This window comes from Malus sylvestris, chromosome 6 (assembly GCF_916048215.2).
Source record: "Malus sylvestris chromosome 6, drMalSylv7.2, whole genome shotgun sequence".
NCBI classification, from domain to species: Eukaryota; Viridiplantae; Streptophyta; class Magnoliopsida; order Rosales; family Rosaceae; genus Malus; species Malus sylvestris.
Window position 1 is genome coordinate 22,939,794 of NC_062265.1, and position 11,771 is coordinate 22,951,564.

Below are 11,771 nucleotides of genomic sequence, written 5' to 3' on the forward strand. Positions count from 1 at the left end.
ACCACGAGTGGCATCAAAACAAGACAACATTCTTCAACAGCACAAAGCTTCGGCCAAGACCAAGAGAATGGTCCAGAGATGAAATTTTGGCTCAGATGAATTGTTTGGATTTTGCTCCATTGGGCAAATCCTTAAATAGGACAAGACCAGACACACATCTGGACTGGACACACAAGACGAGGTTGTTCGAGCTCCCTACTGGTCCAAATCACTTGAACCCAAAAACCAAAATCGAAACACGAAACACAAAACCAAATCGAATCGTACCGAACAGTTTGACTTTGCGGTTTCAAAATGATTTCGGTTTAAAATCGTATTGAATGAAGAAAAAATGGTTTGGTTGCAGTTCCGGCCTTCTGAAACCGAACTGAAACTAAAACCGCATACCTTTATTGAATGTTAAATTCTAATTGGTTATTTCATTGAGTCCATACATATAGTATGTGTTGAGCTCCTACCGAGGGAATCTATGCTGCTCGGACCCCATTAAAGCAGTGTGTGTTAAGCTCTTTCAACTATATGCTCATTACTCTTGCGCTACTCTAGCATTCCTTATGCCAGCAAAATAGGAGCAGCAAACACTGCTGATTGCCACCAAGAACCACCCGTTGCCCACCAACACCGCTTCTGTTTGTTTCACTTCCATTATCACTCTCAAGTGACCAACTTCTTGTCTTTTTAAAATTATATAAATATAAGTAAATGATGAAGTCTCAAGGTGAAGGATGAAATAATCAATCAAGGATGCGATCCTGATGCCATTCCTATTCCCAATTGTAAATGGGAAATGGAAGAAAAAGGGAGAATTGCAGTGCAGATCAAAGATAGGGAAAGACAAAAGTGAAAGGGAAAGCAAAGATCCAAGTGAAGTGATAGGGAAAGATAGACGACTAAGACTGCCTGCAGGTCTTTGAGTTAATACTGATCAAAGATAGTGGTTACTTGTCTTTGATTCAAGAAAGTTGAAACACCAAAACTATTTTATTAAATTGGATGAATGCTATATTGAAGCCATGCTGGATTGAATTTTAATATTTTATGCATGCTTGAACAATGCAGTAATAAAAGTGTATATCAAAGGAAAATGAAATGAGATACTACTAAATAACCATAATAGTTTTTTCAAACAATGAAACCAAACCAAAACCGTTTAAAACGAAATCGAACTGAACCAAATGGTTTGGTTTCATTTCAGTTTTAGTCTCAAAACCGCACCGAACCAAACCGTAAAAACTTGTGGTTTTGGTTTTGGTTTCCCTCAAAATCGCACCAAACCGAACCGCGCCCACCCCTAATCCCAGGAAGCATTCTCATCAAATGTAACATCCCTTGATAGAATGATTTTCCTTGAAATCGGATCAAACAATCTGCAGCCCTTCTCACTAGCACCATAGCCTACAAAGATGCATTTATGGCTATTTTCTTCCAACTTGTGTGTGAGTGCTCGTTTGGATATGCTTTTAAAATGACTAAAAGCACTTATGCTGAAAATGTTTTTGGAACCAATCATTAGTAAAAATGCAAGTAAGTCTGAAAAAGCACTTAAAGTGCTTCCTAGAAAAAGCACATAACTAGTGCTTCTTGCAGAAAGCACTTTAAGTGCTTCTTGCAGAAAGCACTTTAAGTGCTTTTGGAACCAAAAAACATTTTCTCTAAAAGTGCTTTCAGTCATTTTAAAAGCACATCCAAACGAGTCCTGAGATTAGAAGGTATGTGAACATTGCAAAGTGAACCAAAGATTTTCAAGTGAGCTATCCTTGGTTTTCTTCCACTATATGCCTCAAATGGAGTTGTTATCTTTAAAGCTTTAGAGGGACATTTGTTAAGCAAATAAATTGCAGTGTTCATTGCTTCTGCCTAAAACACATATGGAAGATTCTTTTCATGTAGCATTGACTTTGCCATTTCCACCACAGTCATATTCTTCCTCTCGAACACTCCATTTTGTTAAGGAGTATAGGCCATAGTCAATTATCTTTGGATCCCTAAACCACTGCAATACTTGTCAAATTTTGCATAAAGGAACTCTCCTCCTCTATCATTCCTGAGACATTTCACCTTATAACCACATTGTAACTTAGTCATTGCCTTGAACTTTTTAAAACACTCAAGTGCATCAGACTTATATCTCAAAAAATACACCCATGTCATTCTTATGCAATCATCTGTGAATAGCAGAAAGTATTTATTTCCAGAGTGAGATTCAACTTGCATTGGACCACAGATGCCTGTGTGGATTAATTCCAATGGATTCTTGGCTCTCCAAGTTGATTCAGAGGGAAATGTGTCCCTGCGTTGTTTTCCCATCATTCAACCTTCACATACATTTGTGGACATTTCCGAGTGAGGCAATCCATGCACCATTTCCTGTTCTTCAAGTAGTTTGAGACTTCTCTCATTCAAGTGTCCCAATCTCTTATGCCAAATCTAAGAGCAATGTGTGACACTTGCTCTTAGTGAAATTTGATTTACAAGCATCATTGTTAAGGGGAAGCATTTGTTATTTGTCATTAATACTCTAACTTCAAGTTTTCAAGTGACCAGTGTTGGAAATGTGCCTTAAAACCAATCATATGATGATACTTTACGGACATTTCACATGTTAAACTAATCTAGTTTAATATCAAGGGCAAACATTATTGTTTGAGCCGTCTCATATAAATGTTATATGCTTAAACGATAAGTCCAAGGAATATGTGATTGGGAGAATGCGATCTAAAGAAGTTAGATTCATGAGACCATTCTTTTGTAAACACATCCTAAACGTTCCTGATCATAGGATTGCCAATTGGGCATTGACAGTCCGTTAAGATCAGTACGTGCTGTGTCTTCTCTCAGGGAGAGTGACTAGTCTCGAGTCATTGGTGTGTGTGACATCAAGACAAGTACGTAGGTGCTCAATAGAGAATGAGTTCACTGAACACGATCAACGAAGAGTTCTCATATTCATGTCACATGAGAACTCATGGTTGGGATAATGCAAAGTAGTCATTTGACCTGAGGCATCATAGTTGTCTTGTGGTTAAGTCCTTGATCTTTGATTATGTCAAAGTCACTCCATCAGGAGGGTGTCCACGGCATAGTTGGGGTTAAGCCACTTAGCTATGGAGGCAAGTGAATGCGCAACAAGGGATCTCTAACTTTCAAACTGTTTGAGGGAGAATACTCTATGATATGATTAAGAATCTCTGGCCAGAGTATGAATGAGATTTAGGAAGTTGTTCCAAATCACATTCAAGGTAATCATATAAGCACACGAATCACATTGGATAGTAGACATGAATAAACTATCAAACCAAACAATGTGGTCAAAAGTATTGTATTAGAGAAAGACCGTATTGCATTTGTAATCCTAAACTGAATAGGTTCTCTACCTCTTCTGATTAGCTTGGGTAACCATGATATGCTGCTAGGTGTCACTCTTGGTTTGTGGAAGCCCTAAACGTGTATAAACACTAAAGGGAGAATTGAAAGTAAGTTTCAATTCACAATCGATTTGAAAGAGTTTTAATCGCCCACTGCCTCGCTAAAAGGAACTTAATGGATCGTACACCGTGTAAGGTGGAGATTGAAGAAACAAAGGAGATGAGTAAGAATAATTAAATGGTTTAATTATTTATTTATGGCAAGGATTAATTAATATGTTAATTAATCAAACGAATAAGTTCGTTAAAGACCTCGGGATAGTTTTGGACCTTAAGGCCCAATGGGCTTCGAACGTCAAGCCCATTGACTTAAGTTGTATGACAATTTAATGAATAAAGATTCACAAAGGCCCAAAAGCCCAAATCCCTTATGTGGTTGGCCATGTGTGTTGAATTAGGGTTTTTGGTTCTTTTGGTCATTTAAAGAAGTGACTATATAAAGAACTTTATAGCCTAAAATTTAAAAAGGGTTTCTTTTGGAGAAAATTGGTGAGAACTTGTCTCTCTTTTTTTCTCTAGGAGGCCGGCCCCCTTGGAGGGTGTATCTAGCCATACTACTCCTCCAAGGTCACTCATTTCTTCTCCAATCTAACCTTGGTGAAGATACGTAGAAGTTCTCAATTTTGGGAACTTGGAGAAACCTTTTCTTCCATCCAAATCCATAGATTTTAGATGCAAGGAATGAAGGCCCTCTCTTTGGGTGATTAGCCTTTGCTTATGCAAAGAGGAATCTACAAAGGTATAATTTCAACTCACTTTGTTTTGAGTTATGTTTTGGTTCACCAATCTACTAGGCTTTGAATTTCATGGTTGATGTTTTGTTTTTTAGTGCATGTAAGCATGATTCCGCCTTTAATTGTTAATTGCATGCTATATGATGTTGCTCAAATGAACATGTTTTCACAAAATCATCCTTCAACCAGCCATAAAAAATATTCACTACATTTCCTCCAAACAACAAGTAGTACCTATGCTCCATCATTTGTCCAACATTGAGAAGATTCTCTTCAAGTTCAGGTACAAGCATCACTTTTTGTATATGTTTTCTTCCCAATTTAGTCTCTATCACCAAAGTTCCCTTTCCTGCTACCTGAACAATTTCTCCAGTCCCCATCTTCACTTTACAAGTCAAATTTCTCTAAATATTGACTAGTAGCCTCTCATTACCTGTCATGTGGTTACTACAACCATTGTCAATGTACCATTAGTTGTTTACTTTCACATCTGTCACTACATTACAAGCATAGAACAAGGATCATGTTTCTCCCATTTACCTTGCATAATTAACATTTTGCACTACCTTATTCTCATGACAATCCTTTACAGCATGACCTAGTTTACCACAACTTGTGCATTTTGGTTTACCCTCATACCAACACTTCCCATAATGAAACCTGTCATACCATTTGCAATCTCCCTAAGTGTTATTCTACCTCTAAGTGTAATTAGGCCTATGATCCCAATTTCTCTGAGCATTGTTTTGTCTATGGACAAAGTTAAGCTTGTGATCCCAACCTTTCCCTCTTGGCTTCCAATTCTTTTGAAATTTCTGATTTCCAGAGGATCCACCACTTTTAGGACCTTTAGTTGCAACATTTAAACTTGCAAATACTCTCTCAGTGGAGGTTTCAGCATGCAAATCAAGCCTCTGCTCAAATTCCTTGAGTTAAGGAACAACTTCTTGGACCTCAAGGGTTTCGAGATCTCTAAAGTGCTCAATCATAGAACAAATTGCATCATATGTTTTTAGAAAACTAATTAGTAATTTCTGCACAATTCTCTCCCTAGATGGTTCTTCTCTATAACTTCTTATTTGATTAGTGATATCAAATAATCTAGTGAGATATACGAGTATACTCAAAATCTCTACGTAACCCTTTGCAATTTTACACTTCTTACTTGTTTGTCTCCTTGGAATTCACTCTTCAGGACATCCCAAGCTCCTTTAGACGTTTCTTCATTCACGATTCTAGGGAAGATCTAATCGGAGACAGCTCCTTGGATTATCCCAAGCGCTCGAGCATCTCTCATCAAGTTTCACTGAATGACACCTCCTCTATCGTCTCCTTTTTCGTCTCATCAACCACAGTCTTCTTATCCTTCGGATCTGGAGGTTCAAACCCAATTTCGACCAACTCCTAGAGACCATACGATTTCAGTATAGTCGTCATGCGAATCCTCCAAAACTCATAGTTCTTTCTATTGAAAACGGGAGCTCTAAGCTCAACAGTGCTTGATCCAACCATGTTAGACTTGGATTCAAGAAATCACAGTTTCCATATTCAATTTGAGCTCAAAATGCAGCTTAATCGCACTCACAGATTTCACGCCCAATTTAGACGATGAAACCTGGCTCTAAGGCCATGTTAGTGTTTGTGTGTATTAGATATGCTTCAATGGAGACTTGATACAAATCTAGAAAGTACTAGAGAAAGGCAGAGAATTTGCAGAGAATGATGATGGAATTAATTTCTGGAATTCCTCACTCAAAGCATGAGTGGTTTGTTACCGTTATACATGGAAGAGGAAGGAAGATCCTTCACTCATCAAACTGAAATACAATCTCAGCCCTTAATTGCCATCACCCTCTGAGATGATGCCACTTGTCTTAATCTATCACTTAAGCTAGATATAGAAGAGAGCTACCACATGGAATATGATCCAATGACCTAGATTTAAACTGAAAACAACTATTAAAATAAAGGAAAACTGCTTGAAAACTTTGAGTTTTAATGATAAGGACAAAATAAAAGGTAAAGTGAATAGTACCAGGATTGACTTTTTAGTATAAAAATGTGGTTTTTCGTTAAAGTAAACCGTACCAAAAGTTTTTCGTTAAAGTTCCCTAACAAATAAAGCATTTGAATTGTTTCTTTGGCTCCAAGTTTCGGCTGAAGGGTTACACACCTACAGACATTCCCTTCAATAAACCGAAAAATTTTTGTCAGCAACAAGAGCAAAAAACAAGTGTGTCGTAATATCACAAAACCCATTACAGTTTTAGACCCTTGGAATAACGGGCTGATTGTGAGGACTGACCTTAATACAAAGGATGGGATATGGTTCAGAAAATTTCTCGAGCTCCCCGAAAACCAGCATCATCGTATTGATGCTTGGCATTTGAGGAAGACAAGCGCAATTTTAATACCTGTGGCTGTCGAGAAGGACGCTAGGAGTGATATTCCTGAAATTGACAGGAAGAAATACCATGTCCCTGGTAATATGACCCTTGGAGAATTCATCTTATTCATTAGGGTCAGTATCAGGATAAGCAAGAAAAAGCCGATATTTGTCTCTTTCAAGAACACTAAACCTCCTGTTGGTGCTTTGTTTTATGAAATCGATGAGGAAAATAAGGGTGAAGATGGATTTCTTCACATTACCTACAGTGGGGAAGAGAATGTTTGTGGATCAAATCAAGAGCAAGAACACGGGGATGAAATCTCTATCGAGAAGGAAGCCGCAAACAATCCACATGCAACACCAGTAGGAATTCCACTGAAGCAGAATATATATAATTCTCGTGAAATCTGCATGCAAGGAGGATTGACAGTATTCCCGACAACAATTCCATTGAACCTGCCATGGGTGCCTGGTTATCTGCAATCAATGAGAGAAATAAGGATAAGTTGTATTTCTTCACATCAGTCGGAAAGGAGGAGAATGTTTGTGAATCATCCAAGGAAGACCGAGAATGCATTAAGTTGAAGTATTTAGTTTTATGAAATGCATCGGGACTGTAATATCTGTGTGTGATAGTGTTATCAGTTAGAATTGAGTTGGGGGCTCAATTACAACTTTATCCCTTGATACTCAACCCGAGTTCGAGTAACTGCGTTTGTTTTTAACTCTAAACTTTATATCCGACCCTAACTTTTCCAGTGTATTATAAATGTCACGTCCCGATCCCGGAATACATCTAGAATCAACACATGACATGACGTCAAGTCGTATTGGGACAATCAAGTAAAACCTAGCTAGATTTCGTGCTTCATAAAATACAAACAGAAAGAACCTCATCAACAAACCAATAGCCTCACAACGCGAAGTACCAAAAACAATCAATGATTTAACAACATAGCATCCACTCATTTATTTTACTACAAATATATAATCAGGGTAACCATTATGAACTATATACCTTGTTCTGTATAGCTGACTAGGCATATGAAACATAAATGCATATAACTTCAAATACTCCATATCTTCTATTATAGTTTATTTCAGAGTTTTCCTAGGTCTTTCTCTACTTCTTGTATTATGCACCTCCATCTCATAGTTCGCATCTTTTAACCGGAGCATTTGTAGGTCTTCGGTTCCCGTGTCCAAACCATCTTAACCGATTGTCTGTCACCTTTACCCTTGAAAAACATTCTTGCAATCAAACATAATCCTCGCATCATCACTCGTCCAATAAATGTTTTTCCAAAAAGGATTCTTAATAAAAGTCATTGTTTATATAACTTGCTAATTACACATTGAAGCAGAACCGACTAATTCAAGCCTTACCATCAAATGAAGCAGACTGCACACATCTCATAAGTTTCAAACATTACAAGGGAAGAGTCTTTCTTCAAATAGGACGTGGAAATGTGAAAAAACAACTTGACTACATAAAGAGCTTGTTCATCTGATCGTGCCGGAAGCAATAGCATCAGATAGGACATCCTCCCTTCTTTCCATTTCTTTCCTCGTCTACCTTCCTTTTCTTTTCGCCCCGGTCATCCTCAAACTCCAAATCTAATACCCTCTTCATGACGCCTTTCTCAGGACTTGTTGAAAAGGATTGCATCGGAGATACCTCAACTTGCACGTCCTCCCTCAATTGCTCTGCGGAGCATGGACTTCCTTGCTTGAGCTTTTCTTTGAGTTCTCGATTTTCCTTGATCAGCTCCATTTTTTCTTTCTTTAGGTTTTTCACTGCTTCCCTTTCCGCTTCAAGAGTTTCTTCCAGCATTTTCACCAACCTCTTCAGAGAATCAAACAATGATTTCTTTTCAGAAGTTAAGACCTCATTTTCCTCTTTCAGCTTTCTCTTTTCCTTCTTTTCTTCGTTTAGTTTTCTCTTCAACTTTTTTGTTTTTTCCTTCTTACTCTCCAACTTTTCAGTTAGCCTACTCACTTTTCCTTGATCAGCACTTGCATTCTGAATCACTCTCCAAATATCTTCCGATCCTTCTTCCAAGTCCTCATTGTCATTTAACCTTTTCGAAATAGGGGGTTTGCGGACGAATTTCATTTTTCTCTTTCGAGCTAGGAGATGATCTTCCAATTCGCCCACTGTATCACCAGTCACATTTTCCCATTCTTCTCGTTCTTCTCGTCCATTGGTTATAGCTTCTTCGCGTGCCTTTTCATTTTCTCCTAGTTTCTTCCTCTCCTTGTCCTTCTTAAAGCTCAACTGCACGTTATCCAAACAAATACGATATCAGCATCTGCAAGCAATACCTAGCAATAGTTCGCATTTGTACACCAATTACAACTACCCTCAGTACCCCGTACTATATAACAGTTAGTATGCAAATGCTAACATAAAGTACGAAAATTTACAAAAGACTTACCCCAATGTCTGCGACATCTACACGTTTAAGTTTCAAGTGCAGTTCCTGCATGCTCCATTTTACGAGAGCTGGTTTCTGTCCCTCCCTTCCCTTGATTGGTTGTATGAGGTTAGTTCTCTCACACAACCAAAGCTGTTAGCATGAAAGTTAAAAATGATCACGATCCCATATGAACGCACTCTTGCATTAGGAAGATCTAATACGTAAGAGTACATCATTTACCATTATGGCAACCACGCACCCAGGAACAGAATATGGTTTGAACCGCCCGGTCCTTTTTTCCAATCCCTCGTGTAGAACGTCAGCCACAGCTTTCGCCCATGAATATCTTGAAACACTTTCTAAATCCTCACAATACTTGACTAAATTCCATGAAGTAACTTGGCCCGAGTTACATAACAAGAAGGTTATGCATAATTCTATCAAAATCAGGCGTACAACATCCTCTACGTCTGTTTCTCTTTTCCCCTTTATTGCTTCGTCCAAGGCTTTATCCACCAATGTTTTATACACTCTTTTGGCGTTAAAATATCTTTCGACAAAATCTGATTTGTAACTCCTTGATCCCTTTAACTTCAATTCTTCACCTTCTTGTGGAAGTCCCAAAATTTCTGCCATGTCTTCTGTCGTCAACGATGCAGATGTGCTACCAAACTGAAAACTCATTGTTCTTGAGTTGTAGCACTTGATAATGTCGCGGACATCACTCTCCGATTTCTTGCATTGATCTTCCGATATCACACCACTGTAAAACGCGGATATTAATGGCCAAAAAGGAGTCTGTCGAAGCAACTCCAAGTGCCGTTCAGTTAAGTGTCCCTTAATTCGCTGCATTGTACTGAAAAACGACAGCATATTGCATCGGTATTGTACGTATTCTTCTCCTCTCCCCCACCTCAAATTTTCCATCTTGTTCTTCCCCATCTTCCTTCTTATCTGCTTCTGTATGCTCCTTCTGTAACCTAAACGTATATATACACACACAAATATATGTATATGTATATATATAGAAACAACATTTACAAGAAGATTAAAATGGAAACGTTTAAAATTCCCTAATCCGAATTACCTGAAATTCTCAGAACTTTATTTCCCTTAACCGGAGCAGAGCTACCTTCACCGCTATCATTGTTAGCAGCGGTATCACCACCGATCGCAGCCAACCGATCGCTCCTTCTCTTCTGGATGCTGTTACTCAAACCCTTCTTCCTCAATGTCTTACCGCCCTTCTCCAACCGCGAAATGCGACGCTCCAGCTCCTCCTTCTGCGTCCGGAGCTCCAAAATTACCTCTCTGCCCTCGCCGCCGTTCTCTTCGCTCACCGCCTCCGCCTTGATCGGTGAGAGCTTGAGCCTGAGTTCCTCCTCTACTCTGAGCTTCTCAAGCCGCTCGAACTCGTGCTTCTCGTCGAGCAGCGCGTTCTCGTACCTCTGCTTCTCGATTTCTCGCCTCAGTTTCGCTTCCCTCGCCGATAATGCCTGTTCGACTCGGCCGAAATCCTCCGGCCGAGACGCCGCTCTCAGCGCCGAAAACAGGTCCGAGACGGTCGGGTTTTCGGTTTCGGTTTCGTCGTCGTGGCCGTCAGAAGGAGGGGTGAGTTGTGTCCCGAACACCATTTGCAGGGACGCGAATCCGTGACGACCGAGTCGATTTCCGGAACGGGAGGGAAACTTTGAGTTTCGGATGAAGTGGAGAAGAAAGCGACGGTTTTCTAACCGAAAAAGATGGAAGCGATCCTGCTCCCTGCGGCACTTCACATTCACCAATGCTGCATGTCAGGAGATTACTTCTGAGTAAACAAGGATGTCGCCACATGTTGTTAGAATGCAGGATCGTGCGGTTATGGTTAATTCCACTCTATAACTTTTGCTAGAAAATAATAACACACTCCTATTCTCATTCATAATTTTTCACTTTTATGTTTCAATTCAATTATTTTTATCATTACCGTTTGAAATTGCTAAAGCCTTTGTTAGTGCGTTCATGTGGCATAATGTAGGACCAAATGTTCTTCTATTATTGTTATCTGGATTAAAATTAAATTAATTACAAAAATGTTTAAAGAATTACCATACCTTCACCGCCCTTATTCTCTGCTTAGACCTGACATTTTAGTATTTGGGTAAATGCTTAATCGGTTGGGTCATTAACAGCTAACGGTTGAATCCTTAATCTCATTAAATAACAAGTTATTTTGAGTCAACTTGTGAAACTCGTTAACACCTTTTAGCACATATGAGAACGTTTTGTGTAACTTCATAAATACATAACAAAAGAAAACCCTCGTTGACTCTCTTTGCCTCACACTGTCGCACGATGCACACTCTGCCGTTTACACTCTAGGTTTTTTTTTTTTTTTTTTGTTAAACTAGATAATATTAATCCGGGCAAAGCCTAGATCGTTGTCATATCTGATTGGTTACAAAATCAAGGAGCAATAAGAAACTGTAAGAATCTGAATTAATTGAGCTCAATTCGTTGCAGATTTACAAAATTAATCGATATCATAAAACATGACGATTCGACACATATCAAGATAAGAAAAACAAACCAAAATTGTATACGAACTTGTAATACTAAATCGAACATTGAACAACACCAAATCGAGTTAGCCAAACAAGCTATTCAATTCAATAACGACTTAAAATTTTAACAACATAAAACCACCATCAACAGGCATATGTCGAAACGATCAACGGGAATTCGATATAAACTATCCAAACAGATATCAAAATTGGATTTGGCTGTTAACGGGTGAAACAGATGACCTATTAGCTTAAAATTG

The 11,771-nt window shown here is 38.8% G+C and overlaps 1 protein-coding gene across 4 annotated transcripts; it reads right to left on the reverse strand.

The window, feature by feature from the left end:
• Nucleotides 1–6,839: 6,839 nt before the first annotated feature.
• On the reverse strand, nucleotides 6,840–10,780 carry LOC126626842 (uncharacterized). 4 transcript variants are annotated; one of them, XR_007624782.1, is made up of 5 exons: nucleotides 10,056–10,780; nucleotides 9,209–9,948; nucleotides 8,987–9,118; nucleotides 7,935–8,826; nucleotides 6,840–7,025 (listed from the first exon to the last, which is right to left on the reverse strand). XR_007624782.1 is itself a non-coding variant. In XM_050296244.1 (4 exons), exons 1-4 carry the CDS (start codon nucleotides 10,600–10,602, stop codon nucleotides 8,080–8,082), a joined length of 2,166 nt encoding a protein of 721 aa, XP_050152201.1. In that variant the 5' UTR covers nucleotides 10,603–10,780; the 3' UTR covers nucleotides 7,846–8,079. The 4 variants fall into 4 exon arrangements, 1 of the variants encoding a protein (XP_050152201.1); XR_007624784.1 differs by lacking the exon at nucleotides 6,840–7,025 and adding an exon at nucleotides 7,605–7,786; XR_007624783.1 differs by lacking the exon at nucleotides 6,840–7,025 and adding an exon at nucleotides 7,605–7,799.
• Nucleotides 10,781–11,771: the final 991 nt, after the last annotated feature.

What these genes read in the sequence shown, in the direction of transcription:
- LOC126626842 (XM_050296244.1), bottom strand. Translation starts at nt 10,602, where the DNA reads ATGGTGTTCGGGACACAACTCACCCCTCCTTCTGACGGCCACGACGAC. An exon ending in TAAAGTTCTGAGAATTTCAG is followed by an intron (nt 9,949 to 10,055) that starts GTAATTCGGATT and finishes ATATACGTTTAG; the next exon opens with GTTACAGAAGGAGCATACAG. An exon ending in TAGATGTCGCAGACATTGGG is followed by an intron (nt 8,827 to 8,986) that starts GTAAGTCTTTTG and finishes GATAACGTGCAG; the next exon opens with TTGAGCTTTAAGAAGGACAA.